The 14,994-nt window shown below is 44.9% G+C and overlaps 2 protein-coding genes across 2 annotated transcripts in view; one reads left to right on the forward strand and one right to left on the reverse strand.

Annotated features, from left to right (window-relative positions):
* The window catches only part of SLC5A10 (solute carrier family 5 member 10), a 200,415-nt gene that overhangs the window by 74,434 nt on the left and 110,987 nt on the right, over window positions 1-14,994 (forward strand). The window contains exon 9 of the mRNA XM_088464806.1: window positions 537-672. Within this exon, the coding sequence (XP_088320932.1) occupies window positions 537-672 (136 nt within the window). The remainder of the gene's footprint in view (window positions 1-536; window positions 673-14,994) is intronic.
* The window catches only part of SACK1G (scaffolding CK1 anchoring protein G), a 54,438-nt gene that overhangs the window by 3,686 nt on the left and 35,758 nt on the right, over window positions 1-14,994 (reverse strand). Inside the window, exons 3-4 of the mRNA XM_088464805.1 lie at window positions 7,528-7,652; window positions 5,429-7,085 (exon numbers count right to left, since the gene is read on the reverse strand). Coding sequence (XP_088320931.1) covers window positions 5,429-7,085; window positions 7,528-7,652 — 1,782 coding nt within the window. The remainder of the gene's footprint in view (window positions 1-5,428; window positions 7,086-7,527; window positions 7,653-14,994) is intronic.

A 14,994-nucleotide genomic window follows, 5' to 3' on the forward strand; every position in this document is an offset into this window, starting at 1 on the left:
TATTATACCTGTCCTTAGAACCTACTGCACCTATTTTTACAGCTGCTTGTATGAACAATGTAAAGTTATATATCTAGCCACTAGGGGGCAGCACTTGAACACAGCCCAGTGCAGAGCAGGGTTATTAGTCTGGGAGAGGTTACCTTACCAGGTCTGTTATTGCTATATAAAATCAGTCCTCTCTCTCTTGTAGGCCTTAGACCATGGGTCTTCAACCTTGGCCCTCCAGCTGCTGTGGAACTACACATCCCAGCATGCCTTGTCACCGTTTTGATATAACAGCATGATAAAACTGTGGCAGGGCATCTTGGGATCTGTAGTTCCATAGCAGCTGGAGGGCCAAGGTTGAAGACCCCTACCTTAGACTGTCTGGCCATGTAGTGCCCATTTTCCCAAGTCAGGCTGGAGGGGTCATAATGCCACTGTAATGCTTGCCCTACGCAAAGCCTGATCATGTGACTCCTGTAGCACTAATGCAGCGAGGTTGTGGCACTTCATCAGAAACCGCCAACTAACCTCTTCCTCTCTCTTATCAGGTCATCGTGCAGAGGTCTCTTTCCGCCAAGAACCTGAGCCACGCCAAAGCGGGATCCATCCTCGCCAGCTATCTCAAAATGTTACCCATGATCTTCATCGTCATGCCGGGAATGATCAGCCGGGCTCTCTATCCAGGTTAGGGGGATGCAAGCAATGTGAGGGTCCTATTGTATGTGTCATACTGTTATAGGAACCTATGTTCCTTTAGGATGGTCCGCACATTGACTTTTGATCCTGATTTATTCTAATTTTGTACATATGGCCATGTGCATTTATCTGCAGCGATGCCAAGCACAATGCAAATTATAATTGGATAATATCCGTACTGAAACAAAACAGGGATATTAGAAGTCACCAATGAGTTCTATGGCTGCAAGTTCCAACAATCTGAGGGGCGGTCCTATATCTGTGATAATGTACAGTGGCGGGTGTATCATTACTTATAATATACACCTTCTTCTAATGAAACCACGACCCACAGTTCACACGGAGATTATTACAGACGTTTCTGCATGCTTGCAGGGTGACTGAGAGGAGCTGGCGAATGACTATGAAAGTGCAATTTGGGCGTATAATAGTGCCTATCAATGTTACCGGGTTATACAGAGCAAAGGGCGCTGCCGAGATTTTTGTATCTTTTCATCAACATTAAGTGCATGTATTTCCTTATAAACACACAAGTGATACTTAGAAGTCACGACGACAGGAATCATTACAACATTTTTAAGTGATAACACCGGAAAACCCTGTAAGATCATTGAGACGTACAGGGGAGGGCATGATTAAACACCCCCTATTTGTAGCCTAATCTATGAATCAGAACATCACCAAATTTGGTATGGCGACTAATTAGGGACATGGGAAGCAAAATTTAGCAGAATTTTTCTTTAGTGCAAAAAGTCGTAAATGGACAACAACACAGAGGTTCCCAGACACGGTCCTCAAGGAACCCCAAGAGTTCAGGTTTTAGAGATATCCATGGTTGAGCACAGGTGGCTAAATCAAATTAACTCAGGTACTAATTAAGGGCCTGATTCAGAGCCACTCGTAAGTGGCAGCTCGTTCGCTCCGAGCGATGTTTGCCCAACTGCGCATGCGTACGGATCGTTATACGCATGCGCGAACCAGTCAGTGCGGCCGAAATTCATGTGCTCGCAAAATAGCGAATGCCTGCTAATTTGAGTGACAGGATGAGGCGTATGTGGGTGGTAACAGGGGAAGGTGCTTGAAAACGGGGAGTGGAGATCTGATCGCAGACGTGCTTAAAAGGTCAAAACGGGCGTTTTATGGGTGTGCATATTTAAAACAGCAGCGTCATTGACCACGTCACTGGGTTATTTTATAGCCAGAACTGCTCGCAAGATTGTGGTAGCAAAAACCAACCACAAGAATAGCGAGCAGCTCATACCCTGTTCGATGTACTCGATTAATCTAATAAATAGCGGACATGACGTAGGATGCAAGCGGACAGGGGGCGTAGTTTCCCAAAAAACGACCGCAAGTTTTGTTCGCTCGATCAGACCTAGAGGCGTGAACAGACCGCAAACAGCGAACGGTTCATTTGAATAGCCACCCCTATTTTCTGGACGAGCGAGCGCAAATAGCGACCGGCTCTGAATCAGGCCCTAAGTCACCTGTGGTCAAGCATGGATCTCCTTACAACCTAGGCTGTTAGGGTGCCTTGAGGACAGCGTTTGGGAACCTCTGGAATAACAAGACTAGTTGTAATGAGCAATTACCTTTATTGTGTTACACTAATGAGAACACAGCAAAACAACATTTGTCCGGTTGTTAGATCAAGCTACAGACTGCTCCGATTAGGGGCCGTGTAATTACGGCATATACGTCTTTTCTCTCTCTGTACGGAACGCCCTCGGCTCCTGCTAGTCTTGCTCTCATGTTAGAAACCTGTTCCTGCTTGGCAAGGTGAGGGCATGTGGTCACTGGGGAGGGTTGGCAGGGTGCGATGCCAGTGGTGGAATGGGCCCTGAAGATACTGTGAGATCATGATAAAAATCATTCTATCCCTAATCTTAATGATGATAAAACAATTACTTACTTATGAGACAGTTGCTTAGATCCGCCACAAAGACAGAACTAGTCTGAAACCACAATCTCATATCTGGGCAATTAATGAGACGCCAGCAGACAGCTCTGCCGACGCTTTCTACCACTTCCAACATGGCAAGAATTAACAATATAATTCTTTGAAACGTGTAAAAACAAGCGTATACAGGCCTTGGTTCAATTATAAATAAAAAAAAGCAGGCAGAATGGCAAGAAATGGCGTGCCACTGTAAACATCCCTGACGAGAACGCATTGTACAGCCCATGGGTGCTACAGAAGGGTACTGTTGAATACTACGAAAGTGCCAAGCTCAAACTCCTCAAGGCTGTAACAGAACTTACTGCCTCAACTTCTGCTCCCCCCCCCCCCACCCCCAACCTCTACACCTTCTACTAGACCTAGCCCTCCACAACCTCTGCACCTTCTACTAGACCTAGCCCTCCACAACCTCTGCACCTTCTACTAGACCTAGCCCTCCACAACCTCTGCACCTTCTACTAGACCTAGCCCCCCACAACCTCTGCACCTTCTACTAGACCTAGCCCTCCACAACCTCTGCACCTTCTACTAGACCTAGCCCTCCACAACCTCTGCACCTTCTACTAGACCTAGCCCCCCACAACCTCTGCACCTTCTACTAGACCTAGCCCTCCACAACCTCTGCACCTTCTATTAGACTTAGCCCTCCACAACCTCTGCACCTTCTACTAGACCTAGCCCCCCACAACCTCTGCACCTTCTACTAGACCTAGCCCTCCACAACCTCTGCACCTTCTACTAGACCTAGCCCCCCCCCAACCTCTGCACCTTCTACTAGACCTAGCCCTCCACAACCTCTGCACCTTCTAAGAGACCTAGCCCTCCACAACCTCTGCACCTTCTACTAGACCTAGCCCTCCACAACCTCTGCACCTTCTACTAGACCTAGCCCTCCACAACCTCTGCACCTTCTACTAGACCTAGCCCTCCACAACCACTGCACCTTCTACTAGACCTAGCCCCCCACAACCTCTGCACCTTCTACGAGACCTAGCCCTCCACAACCTCTGCACCTTCTACGAGACCTAGCCCTCCACAACCTCTGCACCTTCTACGAGACCTAGCCCTCCACAACCTCTGCACCTTCTACTAGACCTAGCCCTCCACAACCTCTGCACCTTCTACTAGACCTAGCTGGCCACAAATCACAGCATATGTGCCAGCTGTTCATTCAGGCCAGATGGTGACCGCATCTGTGTGCATTCATCAGCTGAGCGGCCAGTGCCCTGTAGGAGTTCTGAAGGGCCGGGACTCACAGATTTGGGCTATGTTTTAGCACCGTTGCCTAGTCTCGGCCTCTGAAGCTAAAAGCAGGGGCATACGAAATAAACTATAAATTTAATAGCCAGTCAAATCTGGCTCTACTAACCAAAACATTGCATTCTGGGAAACATAGTTCAAAACTTGCCTACACTATAATCCAGCTTTCGTTGTATGAAGGGGTAGGTTAATAGAATAAGCCACAGATATCACCCTGACCACATTGTCTATCTGCCTACAAATTGTTTCATGCTGGAGAGGCTCAAAAACATACGGATCCAGAGGCAGCCATTTTGTTTGTTGACTGTAAGCCTCTCATACAGAGCTGAATAATTTAAGTACAGTAATAACACTTTGTGAGCATGTAAAGCAGCAGACGTGTTGCCTACTAGAGATGTATCTATCCCTATTTCCTATAACCAAGTAGAATTTGTGTCCCCTTTCTTTAATTATAAATGTTTAGCACATCAGGGGTGTAAGTCGGTCAGAAAATCTAATCTCCCTAAAAAGTGTACACGTCACCTTTACAAAACGGAGGGAGACATTTTGTGTGCTGAACGAGTATTTAGCCCGTCAAGTAATCAATAGAATGCAAATGGCCCCATGTATTCACTTCAGAGTTGAATGGAGAGCCGGCATTCTCATGATTATTACTCCAACTAACAAAATGGCCGTCTCCTCTGTGAGCCAACTCGGACATTAGTGGGGAAGTGCCGTTTTCCTTGCTATATCAAGGAGACAGCAGCCATATTTAATACAAAAGCTTCAATTGGTTTTGAACCTCCAGATCGCTGTCCTTTTTCATGGCACAGTTTTAAAAAAAATGAAAGTGATTGGAAGATAAGGTTACAAACCGTTTGTGAATATGGCACCCTGCTACGGAATTAGCCCCTTGGACTCTATTGGAACAGTGGGCAAATTGTATGTATAACAGTGCTTACCAATAACAGCTTGGTGAGGTAACAGGTAAGGCCCTCTAAAAAGCTGCATTAACAGTACCACAGTGCAGTACTCCATTGTGGTACCATATAGTATGAAAAGTCTCCCACAATCTATAGTTTGTTTCTCAACAAACCCAAAAACAGCATTTGTTACAGCCTTATCGTCTCTTGACTAGGGTCCCAGCACATATCTTACTCAGCAGCTGGTTACACACAGATGTGAAGGGGGGCTGGAAAGCAAGAACCTGTCAGAGCCAAGAAGAGCATTAGCATATTAACAGCTGCTCAGAGTATTTCAGCTTAGCTAGCTCCTGCATGTCCATGTGCAAGTAGGTATAAACATGGATGGTCAACATTTAGCCAATCCGTGCATCGATCAGAACAGATCAGAGAAGTGATAGGACGCTCTGCCAAACTGGTGCTGGCCGGTAACTCGTGGTGTAAAATCCACCACTACAAGATACAGAGTTTATATATCCGAAACACAAATTAAGCGTCAAATTATTATTTTGTTTTTCTAGCTCTCAGATTCACTTTGCATGTCTGTTTGCGGCAGATCACACTCGCCGATATCAATACACACCTGAGGAGACTCCAAGGTGCAAATTCGGTCTGTCCCTTGCGTTTGGTGGCCAGAAGATAGAACACGTTTCAGCTCCTCCTCTAGCGTGTTCCTCCTCTTTCCGTTTTCAGCAGCTCTCCTTTCCATTAAGGGCTGAGAGGAGCTAATAGGACTCAGAAAACTTCCCCTGCTGATGTGGCCGTCACTCAACTTTCTGCGAGGGGGAGGGTGCTCCCCGTTGGATATATGGTCAGAACTCCTCCTGTGCAAAGCTGTGGACGGGTAGTATTCCTCAGACATGGAGGAGGCATTGGACGGAGGTAGAGAACCAGAACCGCTGGAGGAATATTCTCCAGCGCACAACTGATACACATCAGCGTTGCCTTCATCATGATCAATGTCCGTATGTTCATTCTCAATGAGAAGGTCAATGTCTTCCTCCTCTCTTCCCTCCTCGTCCACCCCGTTGACAGATGGCACAGTGTTTTCTTCTGTCGGTGAGCTGGTCATGCCAGATTTGGCATTTATAGTGTTCTTCATGGTAATGAAGTCAGTGACTGGCATTGTTCTGGGCTTTGGCACCGGAGGTGGCTTACCACCAGCTGCTACTGGACCTTTGTTATTAGACACAAGGTGATGACTTCCAGCAAGTTCTGCAAAGCCTTCTACAGGCTTATGTGAAGGACTAGTGTTCTGTTCAACAGGGTCTGCAGAATCTTTACTTGTATGCTGATGTTCTAAGTCATTAATCAAGTCTGATGCTTCTGTTGGTACGATGTCTGGACTTGGGACAGACCCCACATCTTGGCTAGCCTGCCTGGAAAAACTATCCTGGATATTATTAGATTCAGACTGCTCATCTTGGCTGGCCTGCCTGGATGGGTTGCCCTGACTATTACTAGGTCCAGACCCCACATCTTGGCTGGCCTGCATGGATGGCTTGCCTTGGCTATTTCTAGGTCCAGACACCTCATCTTGGATGGCCTGCTTTGATACGTTGCCTTCGCTATTTCTAGGTCCAGAACCCTCGTCTTGGCTGGCCTGTATAGGTGGGTTAGTGTTGCTATAGCTACAAGTTGGACTGTTCTGATTTTGCTTCAATTCATTCTCCCTGCTCTGCTGCAAATATTGCGCTGTTGCTTGGGAAGTGTCGCAAATCTTGATTCTGTTCATCTGGGAGAGCTGTGCATTCTTGATGCTGGGGTCAATTATATTAATATAGCCCAAGATATCACTTCCTGGCTCTGGGTCCGGCTCCACCCATGTGGGCAGGTAGTCGAACATGTTGGCTCTCTCCATATCTTGTAGCGCCGGGTGAATCGGGGGCTCATCCATATGATGCTGTGAGATCGGCCCTCTCGTCTTGGTAATTATTTTCTTGGGAGCATTGGCTTCTGGCTTAGGATCCTTGCCAGATTCGCTGGCACTCTTGACATTCACCAGGGCATATTTGGGGTTGACAAGTTTCCGGGCAATTGCTTCTGAAGGTACAGTGGGTACAGAAACGGGCAGTGGCACTGGTTCTGGTATTGGCTCGTTATCCATGGGAACACTCTTCAGACTGACACCCTTGGAGAGCAGGTAGAGCTCCTGGAACTGCCGGTCAAAACTCTCCACTACTTGGCCAGTGAGCACTGTGATCAGATTTCGGTCAATCCTTGCCGCCGACCAGGTGAAGCTAAGAGAAAAAGACAAAAAAAAAAAACTATGTAAGTTTCTGAAAAGTATTAGCAAAAATGTTTAGTAAAGAAAAAAAAAACCTCATCTAATCAACTGATCCAAATGAATATCTGCCCTTATGGTTGTAAAATACTTTGATTAGTTATAGACTGCCCAAATTCTATGCTATCACCCATCCAAGTTCAACTACCTTGCTGCTTTGTATATGTTAAAGATGCCCAACTGACCTTTTCACATCATGGGCTGCCCCTCTTGTTTGCTGCCACCTTTCCAAGTGCCCTGTTGCTTTATGTACGTGTTGTAGATGTCTAACTGTCCTTTACACATCATGGGCTGCCCATCTTGTATATTGCCACCTTTCCTAGGTAAAATACCATGCCACGCTTATATGTTCAGTGCTAAAACCAACCTAAGTAGGGCACCGTCCACAGTTGGTTTACCTGTAAGATCCGCACATAGTTTTGTCTCCGTCGACAAACATGAACTTCTGTCCTAGAGATCCCTTGAACTTGGTGGAGAAACGGGTATAAAACTCTGCGCCTTCAACACTACGGACCCGGAGGTTCTGCAAAACAACCAAAAGGGAACAGATCAGTGTTTGGCCCCCAGGTAGTAAGACAGTAGACAGGACACTTGTATACAACAACAACAGAAGATACAAGCTAAAGTATATACTTTCACAAATTATATGTATAGACCACCGATTAACAATGAAAAAATTCCACTACTTACCATGAAAAATAATCAATTATTTGAAATAACCCCAATATCCCGCAATCAATGGGAAAATAAAAAAAAATCCTGGGGATTTTTTTTTGTGGTTGCATGAACGTCTAATTAAAAATCTAAATATATGTAGAACATCCGCTCTCATCCTATCCACCTACTCTCCCGATCCAGGTAGGAGCGATGACTCAGGGAGACATAATAGGTTACTGAGAGCACACAGATGATACCAGGTTTCGTCATGAAACAGAGGAAGATCTATTTACACAGGAGGCTGCAATAAGATGCCATGTGACGGTGTAACATGTCCAGTCCTTTGTGTCACACAATGGCAGGGGAGACATGCAAGTTTGTTATTGTAACGCGGGGAGGTTTAATATGTAAGCAAAATGAGGTATCATAACAATGTAACCAGACCTGAATCCGTGCCTCCCTGAGTGATTGGGTGTCCCCTGTGGCTACACAGTGTTATCATTAATTATTGTGAGCACAGAGATTGACATGGACACCTCCCAGGCCTTAAACCCAAACAGAGCATGAAGACGCAATAAGTATTTGGGGGAGGGGGGGACGGTGGAATAACTGTATCTCGTCGCCTAAGTGGGATATTTTTCTTAAAGTGTATATGGTCAGCTGAACCTATAGTCACTTGAATGTAGCAATGTCAAGGGCTCTTAGGGTGAATATTGGTTCACACCAGACAATGGTCACGGGCCGCTGTGCAGCATGAAACCGTCAATGCGGCCCGATCTGTGCTGGCTCCCCTAGGGTTCCGCCCAACGCGCGCAAACTTGTGGTACAAGATGGCGGAGTCTGTACAAGAGGTTCGCTCACGTCAGTGGGAGGACTTGGGTACAGCCCTGCTCTGTACAGAGTACACCGTTTCCACATCTAGAGAGGGTTTTATTATATTGCTTTTATTTATTTTTTTTGTCCATTGCTATGTATATTATATAGGTGTGGCTTTATAACTGCACTAATCCCACTGAAGGCCGATTTACTGCGGGGAAAACCTTGTCGCCCGTCACTATTCCTTGCTCTTCGTTTAAATATGATCCTAACTAGCCAGCAACATCTGTGACCCACTACAGGTACGATCTTATTCAGCATGGAGCAAACCGAGCCCTATGGATACACAAGTGAATCCAAAAATGATTGAGCCATTAGATTTCCTAGCTGCCAGATGAGGATATCCTGAAACTCTGGCATGTTAGAGGTGACGGTCTGAGAAAGCATTCTGAGGTTTCTCACAAAGAACCGGCTCACATTTGTGCATTTGCTGGAATAGCTCCTTAATCGTTGCCCCTAGCATGGTCACAGCTCACAAAAACAGATCGCTGAATTGTACTATATCAGACAATAAAAAGCGCTTTGTGGACGGATCTGTGAGAATGTCTCCCCCCCCCCCCCCCCCCCCTCTCTCTCCTCTGCTGGTTACACACTGTTTTTCTTACAGTCTGATCTGCATTCTATACATTGCACAGCCCACACCCTGCCTCCTGGACATAAAAACTTTCCTGTAAAGTTCCTTCTGGTGGGGACTTGCCAGATGCAGCGAAACCTTCTGTTGAAACTTTGTAAACGAAGGAGACAGAGTGCTGGAATTTTAGTTGCAGTTTCACATAAAAGTAATTAAAATAATTACATTTAAAATAGGAGAAGAGCAGGGCTGTACAATTAACAAGAGATGTCAGTATTTAGGTCAGTGATGGGGAGCAAGTGGCCCTCACCTGTGGTCCCCAGTTTCTTCTGCATTTATGGTCAGAGCCGTTTGTTATACCGGGTGACACTTGAGTAAAATAGGGATAGGAAGAATTTGGGGGACAGGGGGGGCGGGGGCCACAGAAATCGATAGAGCTGAAAGCTAGATTACAACAGGTTGCTAGCAAACGATCGCCTCACCATCGTGCCTATATTGGGGCTGGGGAGGGTTAGATCTGCCTGTACGAGTCCTCATGAGGCTCCCACTTCAGCTGGGTAATAGATATATCTGCAGATGATGGTTGTTAATACACACTGATCAACCATCATCTCATTTGGCCGTGGGTCCCGCTGGCCAACGGGCACACGATATATCGGCCGTTCAATTGCTCAGCCAATATATCTGCCAGTGTGTACCGCGTATTAGCTGACCTGACCAATCAGTGCAGTCAGGTCAGTCACTGTCTCCTCCCAATTGAGCTTTGTCGCTGTCTGAGAAAAAAGAGGGGGAAAGGTATTAAACCTTTGAAAGAGGATGAGTGGAAAAGTTGCCCATAGCACCACTCAGTTTTGAGGTGGTATTAATCAAGTGCATTCTATAAGAAGAGGCAAAAGATGATGTGGTTGCTATGGGAAACATCTCTCCCAAAATCTCATACATGGCACCAATAAGCAGTGCCCTCCTGCCGGTACCTGCTCAGGATTGTCCGATTTGTGCCCCCCACTCATTGCAGCACCTTACAATCGGAGGGTATAGTCTCTGGGGGGGGTTTCGGGGAATGTTGTACTAAGCTCTGGAAAGTGATAAACTACCAGCCACTCAGCTCCTGTCATGTTACAGGCTGTGCTTGAAAAATGACAGTTAGGAGCTGATTGCTTGGTAGTTTATCACTCCCCAATTTATCACTTTCCTGAGCGTAGTACCTGAGCCTCTGGGTCTGGCCAAAGCAAAACTAAGAATAGACCTATCGATTGGGGAAACCCCTAGCACCAGTCATGGAAAATCGATAGCTTAGATTTCTCCTTACACACTTCCCATCCCTAGTGTAAAATGCCTGCTGATGTGTTACTACAGACTAGTGTCTCTATCTTTATTTAAATGCATTGCTTTAATATATTACAGCGATTATGGGTAAAGTGCATCCTTACTAAGGAGAGAGGGCCTACCTGGCCCCTGAAGCCTCACTGATAAAGGTTAAGGAGAGGAGAATATTCAAAATGTAAAAAAAAAGAAAAAGAAAGGCCATAGCTGATTGGCTGCTGTGAGATGCAGTACTGATTGCCGCTCGTTCCCCTGCACGTTAGTTTTCATATATGTCCTGCTTATCAGCCCCTGCACACAAGCTGTCGCTCTGTCTGCCTCTCCCATAGGATGGAATGCGATGGCCTTGGTGTAATCAGGCGAGGGGGCGGAGCACAGATGTCAGCGATATCCACCATAGCTTGGGAACTTCCAAGTGCGTGGAGTTGTCACCCAGTAAAACCCAGTACCATTATTTTACGAAGATACATATATCCTTTTATTGCAAAACTACTACAGGTTGAGTCTCCCATATCCAAATATTCCGAAATACGGAATATTCCGAAATACGGAATAATTTTGGCATGACTGAGATAATGAAACCTTTGATTTTTGATGGTTCAATGTATACAAGCTTTGTCTAAGGCACAAATGATTAAAAATATTGTATAAAATTACCTTCAGGCTGTGTGTATAAGGTGTATATGAAACATAAATGAATTTCATGTATGTACACAAACTTTGCTTGAGCCACAAAAATATTGAAAATATTGTATAAAATGATTTAAAGGCTGTGTGTATAAGGTGTATTTAACACATAAATGCATTCTGTATGTATATTTGGGTCCCATTCCCAATATATTTCATTACAATATGCAATTATTCCAAAATACGGAATATTCCGTTCTCCAAAATACCCCTGGTCCCAAGGATTTTGGATATGGGAGACTCAACCTGTACTAGCATTCACAAATGGTTAAATTTTTTTTTTCTAATCTGTTTTTGGAAAATGCAAAGAAAAAAAAAAAAATCATCATTATGGTGGGGGAAATAATTTTTCACATGCACAATAGACTTCCTGCCAGTAATAAGAACACTGCAGGAAATCTCGTATGCTATGGAAGCTCCTAGCGAAGCGATAGCTTGAAGGACTACATCATAGCGGTCATAAAGCTGAAGGCCATACTCAGACGGTAAATCCTAACCCTGGTGCGACCGATGGTGGCAACTAAAGAGGCACCAGGCAGTATTACAGTGTATAGACGCTGACAGTGGGCATCTCAGCCCTTGCACACTCAGACGCCCTGATGTACAGCAGAGAAGGGGTTTGTAGCGGTATTTGCATAAAGTCACAGACAAGCGATGCCAAAACACACGGCTTTTGGCTGAGTCGGGCCCAATATGTGTTACGGGTAAAACATACACCCATATAGTTCTGTAGAGGTTCCCATACCAACACAGGAGATGTGAGATTGATCATATCCTTGTTATGTAACTGTTGTTGCTCTTTGATATTATTTGTGGTTGTTTCCAAAAACCCAATGCATCAATTTACAGGCAGCAAGTGTGGTGTGCATAGAAAGAAAGTTTCCCCCACCTTCACCTCAAATGTCTCAGTCTAACAAGCAGATAAAGTTATACAGTAGTCACATGTCGCTGTTATACCCTGGGACATAACCTGCATTCCGCCCATTGCTGTCTGCTCACGTGGGAGACTGGTATGTCTACATGCACAGATTCTTTGAAGTTTGTGTAACCCAATAACACAGCATATTATATCATGGGAAAACTACTGAAATGTAAAGAAAAACCCATTAGAAGGTGTCACTTAGCTTGAAGTGACAATACAAGCCACACTGACAGAGTGACAGCATTAACGCTTGTGAGATGAGAAATAACCGATACACAGAATAAGTGCGATTTCTCTGTGTTCTTCTGCTACCCTTTCAGTGTATAAGGAAAAAGAGAAAAGGACTCTTTGTGGGGGCACACAATAGGTACCGAGATAGGGCTAATATAGCCGGATAAAGATTAAAAATTAACTTTTAATGAGAATATATTAAAAGGAGCAATTATCACAAATATATACATACAACAGAAAACATATAGTTTAGCTGGAGACTGTAATCTCTCAGTTTAGACATACAAATGCACAACACAAAAACATATAATTTGAGACTATTGTCTCTAGAGGCAAAGATTTATGGAAGTATATTCCTCCAGGAATTAACAAAAAGCCAGGCGAGATAATTGAAAATCAATAAAAGTATATATTATGCTGATTCAGGAATATAATACAACGCCAGTGAAACACAGACCAGGCATTTAGAAGTAATAGATATGGTACATCTGTGTCATGTTCATTATTAGATACCAATGCCTGCATGCACCTAATCAATTCGCAACAAGACTGTATACTAAACAACCCAATGGTGATATGTTTAAGTTGCCAATTAAATAATTGGCCAGAAAATCAAAAGATAGCTAATGTAACATGTATCAAAATTATAATTCAATACCATCTGATGACACATTGGCCATTTGACATGTCGTCAGCATCATATTTAGAAAACACTTAATTGTCTCAGATATGTATACACTGCTGCAGTCAAATGTCAGAAAAAGTAAGCCGACAAGGTTCGTGGCCGTCTGCCCTGATGCGCCTGGCAGTCCAGGGGGTGTACGCCACTTACCTGATCAGCCGGCAGTCCAGAAATACAGTCTGTATTGATGTCAGTTGCACGAGTGCATGCCGCTGTGCCTGGGGAAGAAGCCGGCGTCACGTGTGCGCATCACACAGTGTACCAGCCGCCCATACAAAATGGAGGCGGCAATTGTACAGACTGAACAGCTGTCGGTAAACCTTCAGCCTAGTCATTCATTAGGAAGTAGTGACCTCGCTAAGGCACTAAGTGATAACACAATGGTCCTTAGTGAATAAATAGCTGATCTGGTGTTAGCAACCGCAGGGGTCTATTTACTAAGCAGTGTTAGGAGACAGAGTGAAAAGTGATAAGAAAGTGATAAGGTGCCAGCCAATCAGCTCCCAACTGTCATCTCACAGGCTGTGTTTGAAAAATGACAGTTGGGAGCTGATTGGCTGGCACCTTATCACTTTTCACTCGGTCTCCTAACACTGCTTAGTAAATAGACCCCTTAATGACCCGGTTCCTAGTCAAGGGATAGGCTGCATTTTTAAACTATATGAGCAAACAGAATAAATCTCCGCACTAATTCCAATACATAATTGCAGTTACACTCAGAATCTCTATTAGACAGATCAAAGCAGTGTGTGCCTAGCCGTTCTGTGCCTGAGGTGACAACTGCATTGACGTTCCCTATATTTAACTACCTCCTTTATAGCCTTAAAACCCAAACCTGACATTTTCATATTTGAAAATGGAGGAAAAAATACATAATTAATTATTTCACTTTGGCTCTGGCCGCTATCCCCCCTTCCTCCTCCATGACAGCTGGAGCCCCTCCCACATCTTTACACCGCTGTGCTGACAGGAAAACCGGAGACTGCGGCCATTTGAGCTGCTCTGACATCACGCTGGCCCCCTGCCCCTGTGTATGAAACCACACAGGATATTTCTTCCCAGCAAGTTTGCCCGGCTGTTACTCACACACTGCCTGCTCAGTTACTGAAGCCCCTCCGTGTTCTGATAGTGCGAGAGATCATGGTGTACATTTACCCAAGCATAAACCCAGTCTCTGCATGTATTTTATTCAGTAATTCACAGCCCAAGGTCTAGTGGCTCTTTTTGCGGTTTGATCTTATGTTCAATACTCAGTACTACTGGCCTGTATAGATTTCACTATGAGGTTGTGTTAGCTACAGTGGGCAGTGGTAACTCATTATGCATCAGTGCATATTGCAGAGACACATAATGAGCTAGCGCTGTGATTTACCCCTGCAAGCCCCAACAAACCCCCCCAACCCCTCAGCAAGGCAGAGTTGCCTTTCCCCAGCAGCCTAACATCAGTGCATGTGCATTGTGGTTTGGAGACTCAGAAAAGCCTCTTTGGCTCTGCCATGCCTGTGCCCCTACTGACTAAGCTAGCCAATGACGCTTAACAAATTGGTCAGAGTCACCACCGCCATAGAGGTCAAGCGCCTTTGAATTTCTCCCGCGATACCCATTTGTTATAAAGTCATTAGCAGCAATCGAGGCTTTTGTCGCTCTTTACGCCTGGCTACTGGAGGTTTAGAGGGGTAAGCACCCACATATAGTGTATTATTTTATATTACTCATAAGAGGGCTAATTTAGATAAAAGTCAGCCCTACAGCAACATCCAGGCTCGTAACCTGCTGCCGGCTCCCAACACCTGCAGACATTATACATCTACAGTGTATCCGGAAAGTATTCACAGCGCGTCACTTTTTCCACATTTTGTTATGTTACAGCCTTATTCCAAAATGGAATAAATTCATTTTTCTCCTCAAAATTCTAC

Source organism: Taudactylus pleione, unplaced genomic scaffold, assembly GCF_031769625.1.
Source record: "Taudactylus pleione unplaced genomic scaffold, aTauple2 ptg000061l, whole genome shotgun sequence".
Classification (NCBI taxonomy): domain Eukaryota; kingdom Metazoa; phylum Chordata; class Amphibia; order Anura; family Myobatrachidae; genus Taudactylus; species Taudactylus pleione.